Consider the following 6,849-nt stretch of genomic DNA (forward strand, 5'->3'; position numbering starts at 1 on the left):
CATGATATCACGGTTCGTGGACTTGAGTCCCACGTCTGTCTCCGTGCTGACATCGCAAGCCTGGAGCCTGCTTCGGATTATGTGTCTCCCCCTCTGCCCCTCCCCGCCTTGTGCTCGGTCTCTCTCTCTCAAAAATAAATAAACATTAAAAAAAAAAGAAAGAATGGGGCACCTGGGTGGCTCAGTTAGTTAAGCAGCTGACTTCAGCTCAGGTCAGGATCTTGCAGTTTGTGAGTTCAAGCCCCATGTTGGGGCTCTGTGCTGACAGCTCAGAGCCAGCAGCTGCTTCAGATTCTGTGTCTCCCTCTCTTTCTGTTCCTCCCCTGCTCATGCTCTGCTTCTCTCTCTCTCAAAAGTAAATAATAAAACATTAAAAAAGAAACAATAAAATAAAATAAAGAAAACCGACAAAACCAAAAGTAGATCTTTGAAAAGATCAACAAAATGGACAAACTTTCAGCTAGACGGATTAAAAAGAAAAAAGGCTCAGATTTCTAAAATCAGACATGCAAGTGGGGACCTTACACCCAATTTCCAGATATAAAAGAATTATAAGAACGCTATGAACAGTTGTTCACCAGCAAGTTGGATAATCCAGATGAAATGAACAGAATCCTACGAACACACAATCTACAAACTGACGCAGAGGGACTGGAGGATACAGAAACTCAACAGGAAAAAGACAAGAGACCCCATTCAAAATGGCAAAGGGTGGGAAGAGACACTTCTCCAGAGAAAACGGACAAATGCCAGTGAGCACCTGAGAAGATGCTGAGCCTCCTGACCACGGGGTAACACTAGAAAACATCACAATGAGATTCCGTTTTTCATTAGGATGAGAATTTGTTTCTTTGTCCTTGACTTTTGATGGGTTGACTATGACGGGTCTAGGGTGTGAATCTCTTTGGGGGTCATTCTTCGCATTTGTGTAGCTTCTTAGACATGTGGATTAATGGGGATTTTTTTCATCAAATTATGTATGTTTCTTTTTTTTAACACTTTGTTTTCGAGAGAGAAAGATTGAGAGAGACAGGGTGAGCAGGGGAGGGTCAGAGAGAGAGGGAGACCCAGAATCTGAAGACAGTTTCCAGGCTCTGAGCTAGCTGTCAGCACAGAGCCCAATGTGGGGCTCGAACTCACGAACTGTGAGATCATGACCTGAGCGAAGCCGGACGCTTAGCCGACCGAGCCCCCAGGCGCCCAAAATTATGTAAGCTTCGAGCCATCCTTTCTTCGAATGCTTGTTCTGTGCTTTCTCTCGCCTCTGCCCTGGGATCTCTTCATGCCCTTGTTGTACCGACCACGCTGTCCACACCTCCGAGAACCACTCCGTCTGTCTTTATTGTTTCTCTTTCCGTGCTCCAGGCAGGATAATCTCCACCACCCGCCTTCTGCTCACCCGCTCTTCCTTCTCCTGGGCCCCCTGTGCTCGCACCCCCGCCTGCGGATTCTTCATGTCACTCACAGCGCTTTCCAAAATCAGAATTTCTATTTGGGTCTTTTAAAAATGTTTTCTCTCTTCATAGTCTCTGTTTAGTAAAACACTATTCTTGTTATTCCGCTTTACTTATCAGACAGGAGTTCTGTGGCGTTTCTTGATTGTATTTATTTTTTAAAACTTTTTTAATATTTATTTTTAAGAGAGAGTTATACAGAGTGAGTGGGAGAGGAGCAGAGAGAGAGGGAGACACAAAATCTGAAGCAGGCTCTGTGCTGAGAGCACAGAGCCCAACATGGGGCTCGAACTCATGAACCGTGATATCATGACCTGAACTGAAGTTGGAGGCTCAACCAACTGAGCCCCCCAGGCGCTGCATCTTGATATTTTAAATCTCTGTCTAGTGTGCCCAATGTCTGGGTCCCTCGGAGACAGCTTCTGCTGAATGCTCCTTTGGCATGTAAGCCATGGATTCATGATTCTTTGACTGAGAATTTCAGTTTGAAAACAGGACATTTTTGTTGTTTTTTTTTTTATGTTTATTTAATTTTGAGAGACAGAGAGCGAGCACAAGTGGGGGAGGGACAGGGAGGGGTACAGAGGCTCTGAAGCAGGCTCCCAACACGGGGCTCAAATCCACTACCGTAAGATCATGACCTGAGCTGAAGTTGGAGGCTCAACTGACTGAGCCACCCGGGCGCCCCTAAAACCAGACATTTTCAATAACATAATGTAGCAGCGCTGGAAATCAGGCCCCCTGCCCAGCAGGCTTTGTGGCCCACAGTCTTTGGTCTGTTGCTGTTTGTTTAGTGGTGTTCTTGCCCTGATTTGGGAGGCCTGTGTCTGTGCCGGGTGTAGACCCCGAGTTTCTGTCCAGTTACTTGTGTGGTGAGCTGATGTGCGCACAGAGATTACATGCTTGGAACCAATAAATCTTCCAATGTTTGCCGAAGGGTTTGGGGGCTGGGAGGGGGCACGCCTTCAGTTCTCCAGCAGTTTACAGGTCTGCCCTGGTTTTCCCTTCCTGCGCATGCAGCGCTTCAAGGTAAGCCTGAAGTGAGAAATATTTTATTAATATATTTATTTACATTAAAATGTATAATCCCTATGGAAAAGGATGTCCTAAAAAAAACAACAAAAAAAGGAAAAGGATGTCCTGAGAGAGACGCTAAGCTAAAATGTGAAAATATTAACGAAATGACTGGAAATGATTCCTGGGTGAGTCCGTATAAGGAAGACCCCAGGCCCCAACAGGAGTGCTCGGCCTCCCTCCATGTCTGCCCTGGGGTTGGGCCTTGTGCTCAGCGGGTCCTGAGTGCCCCGTGCGCCCAGCATCCACCTGGCCACCTTGCAGAGGTCTGTCCCCGGAGCTGCAGCTCAGGGAGGCCGGGCAGCATTTTCTGACTCCAGAAACACGTAAGTCACCTAACCCACTGCGACGCCTTCCCTGGGACTAGCAGACCCAGCCCCAGCAGGAGCGAGTTCTGCGGCAGGGAGGTGGCCCATCGGGTCTGCGAGGCTTTCATCAGCCTGGGCCGGTTCCCACCAGTTTCGTGCAAATCAACCACTTTGGAAACATCTGAGATGCTCTCAGGCAGCAGTAAGCACCAGACAGAAAAAGCTGATGACTTCCTGAACACGGGCCATGATTCCTAGAGAGCCCCACCTACAGCAGTGAAATTCTCACCCGATTCTGAAACGTCACCTGAGAACGGAAGAACCCCAGGTATAAAGCAGGGAAGGGTCATGGTGGCCTCAGTGTCTGTCTCAGAATCTGGGGAGAAGAAGCATGACCCTCGGGGGCGGGGGGGCCTCCCTTCAGTGGGCCCAGGAGTCTGCAGCCACAGCTCGGTGCAGTGGTCAGACCACAGAGAAACGCCTCTGAGAAACTCCTGGGGGAAAGGCTGCCAGCATGGCAGCGTGCGCTGGCACAGTTCCCAGGGAAACAGGTGAACGTTATGTAAAATAACCATGTAAAACCTCTGGAAAAGGGCCCAAAGATGAGCAGCAAGTGAAGAAACATCTATGAAAATTTAGAGAGAAAGGTAAGCCTGTGCCATAGGAACCAAGATTACACCCTCCCTCTCCTTCCCTCTCCCCACCAGGTCCTCGAGGTGCGGACTCCTCTCCGCCCTGGAGAGGCCAGACACAGGGCTCCCTCTGCCCGCTCCCAGCCAGAGGCCAGAGGGCATTATCCTGGGAGGGGGAGGACTTCTTTCTCATCCTGCCCAGCAGCCTGCAGAGCACGCGGGAGGCTGGGTATCCCTTCGTCGGCCCCGCCCCCAGCTGTGGAACGTGGGGACCCCGACTGTCCTGGCTCTGAGTCAAGAGGTCGAGGTTCTTCATGCCAGGAGAGGCAAGCTGCTTTCCCCTCCACTGAGCGCTCAGCACCTAGAGGGGGGTGGGGGTGGGTCCCTCACACAGAGGCTTGCCTTTGTTCCCACCTGAAGCTCCAGAGAACTCTCAAAAATCTTGCTGGGGGGGGCTCCTGGGGGGCTCAGTCAGTTGAGCATCCGACTTTGGCTCAGGTCATGATCTCACGGTTCATAGGTTCAGGCCCCACATCAGGCTCTGTGCTGGCAGCTAGTTCAGAGCCTGGAGCCTGTCTTCAGATTCTGTGTCTCCCTCTCTCTCTGACCCTCCCCTGCTCATGCTGTCTCTCTCTCTCTAAAATAAATAAAAACAGTAAAGAAAAAAAAAAGTCTTGCTGGGGAAGAAAAGCCAACCGTAAAACAGAGGTCCTAATCTCTTCTCCAAAAACTGGCTTCATCTGGATTAGAGCATTAAATTCAAGCCCAAGGGCACTCTAAAAAACAGAGGAGGCTGTGGTGACTGACAATTGAGGAGACTTTCAGGGACTCAGTGAAGATACAGTCTCAGCTGTAGATTGGCTCATATGCAGGGATGAACCACGGAAAAAACAGTCTGAATGAATCCTCTGGAACCGGAAATAATATCAAACACTCACATCAGAAGCCAGTCCTTCAAAGGGGGCAGAATTTCATTGGATTGATGTATAGAGCAATTTATACAACAGGATATGCTGGAGCAATAGCAAGATCAACGAGCAGTTAGGGGAGTTGGCTGGGTGTTACCAGGAAGCCGCCACAGGGGTGCGCGGGGTGACTGGGCCCCGGCCAGCCCGCACCTCGCTGAGCTAGTGCGGGGGTGGGGGAGGGGCGCATGTATAACCTAACCCAAATAGACGCTAAGCATTAAACAAGCAAATAGCCATCACGGGTCCTGGAAGGGAGAGGCTGGCACCCAGTGTTACCACACAGATTATCTGAACTGTACTGTTTCCAACAGACACTTAGGAGGCAAGCAAAGAAACATGAAAATATGGCCCCTCTGCCAGAGAGAAAGCAGTCAGCAGGGACCGTGTGCGACAGAATCAAATGTTGGCTTTAACAGGAAAAGACTCGAAACAACCCTTATAAATATGATCACGGAGCTAAAGGAAAGATGCTTAAGGAAGGGAAGAAAGATGCAAGGCAATATTATAGAAAGTGGAGAACACCAAAAAAAGTTGTAAATTATTTTTTAAAAATATGGAAAATCAGTAGCTGAAAAAGGCAGTAACTGAAATTTAAAGATCCAACGAACAGACGTCTGGTCTGTTGTGGCATAAAGAGCCTGCAGGTTTTCACTCTTGGCTTCACAACAGGAAATAAGATGCAAAAACTGAAAACCACGATCTCGCCTCTGCTGTCTGCAGCCGCAGCCCCCAAGCTGGAGGCTTAGGTGAGAAGGAGGGCTCGCTTAACAGAACCCGGAGGGTCCTGATCCCATGGAGGACCGAGTGAGAACCAAGTCGCAGGAGCAAAACTCTGGCAGCCGCAGGGGGCTGAGAAAACCACGTGCTCAGAGTGAAGAACACAAAAAGCCCCTCACACTTGGGCAGGGAAGGGACGGGAACATTCTGAAGTACGCCTGGAGTATTCTGTCCTCCTTAGCAAATACCTGGCCTCAGGAAGAGCCTCCCCAACGCGGGGAAGGGAAATACCCAGCCGAGCCCTGTTGCCTTCCTTCCCACCTCCACGGGGAAAGAAAGGTCCCAGCCAGGGGCCGGCTCCTGAAAGAGGACAGCGGGGCACCGGATAGAACGCCTCCCCCAGAGCAGGCCCCGGCGCCCCCGGGACCAGAACTGGAGCTGAGCACGGGAAGCTGACAGCCTTGTCCGGGCGTGCGCAGCTGAGAACCAGAGTGCTGCAGCCTTAGGGAACACACTGGCAGTGCTTCAGATATTGAAACATAGAATCCACTACTAGACTCTGGAGGAGTGAAATACTCATTATTAATAGTAGCCAAATAGTGGAGACAGTTTAAATGTCCAGCAAGTTGCTACTGGATGGGAAATGTGGTATCTCCATAAGACAGAGTATTATTTGGCCATCAGAAGGAAAGAAGTATTGATAGGTACTAAAACAAAATTATGCTTCAGAACATTATTTGAAGTAAAACAAGCCATTCACAGAGGACCACACAATACACAATGCCATACACATCACATGCCAGATGAGGAAAATAAGAGAGATGCCGAAGAGATCAGTGAATGCCAGGAACTGGGAAAGGAGGAAGTCGGGAAGGACTGAATGATCCATATGGGATTCGGTTTTTGGGTGACAAAAATGTTCTGTCATTAAACATTAGTAATGGCTGCACATCAAGAATGTAGAAAAAGCCGCTAAATGATATGCTGTAAAATGGATAAAGCAGCAAATTGTTTTATGAATTTTACATGAATAAAAAATCAAGTAATATAAAACATGAGTTACATAAATGATAGCAACAGAAATTAACGATTAGGCAATCACAGCCCTGCATCCCACCCTGCTCGAGTGGGGCCTGACACCCAGTAGTTGATCCAACTCCCCAGTGTCCCCAGATCAACCACATGCAAAACAGGAAACAGACACTTCTGAGAAAGTACCTGTACCCTAGAGGAGGAGGGACCCTAAGCACCCTACCAGCGTCTAGGCACATTTGCCCCTCTCTGCATCGGGAACTCATTCCTACGCTTCCTCACTTGGGACAGCTGCTCCTTTCAAAGCTGGAGATGTTAGAGGAGAATAAGGTGGACGTCCTGGAGGCGCCCCTGAGATCAGCCCCCATGGCCACCACCGTGATCAACATCCAGCCTGAGACGTCCGTGCCGGACCACATCGTCTGGTCCCTGTTCAACACAATCTTCTTGAATGCGTGCTGCCTGGGCTTCGCGGCCTTTGCCTACTCCGTGAAGGTGGGTGTGTGGGAGGGGGGCGCAGGGGAGGGAGATTCTCCCAGAAAAGTGCAGGTGAGTCTGTGGAGGTCCGCCTGCCCAGAGGCACTTGGGGTGTGGGGAGCCCCTATGTGTGTGTGTGTCTGTGTGGCTTGTGTAACCATTCCCAGGGAGAGCACAGAGTGAGGCC

At 49.7% G+C, this 6,849-nt stretch overlaps 1 protein-coding gene across 1 annotated transcript in view; it reads left to right on the forward strand.

The window, feature by feature from the left end:
• Positions 1–6,353: 6,353 nt before the first annotated feature.
• LOC115306003 (interferon-induced transmembrane protein 3-like) overlaps positions 6,354–6,849 on the forward strand; it is a 6,073-nt gene continuing 5,577 nt past the window's right edge. The window contains exon 1 of the mRNA XM_029956154.1: positions 6,354–6,680. Coding sequence (XP_029812014.1) covers positions 6,498–6,680 — 183 coding nt within the window. The 5' untranslated portion in view covers positions 6,354–6,497. The remainder of the gene's footprint in view (positions 6,681–6,849) is intronic.

Source organism: Suricata suricatta, chromosome 11 (genome assembly GCF_006229205.1).
Source record: "Suricata suricatta isolate VVHF042 chromosome 11, meerkat_22Aug2017_6uvM2_HiC, whole genome shotgun sequence".
Classification (NCBI taxonomy): domain Eukaryota; kingdom Metazoa; phylum Chordata; class Mammalia; order Carnivora; family Herpestidae; genus Suricata; species Suricata suricatta.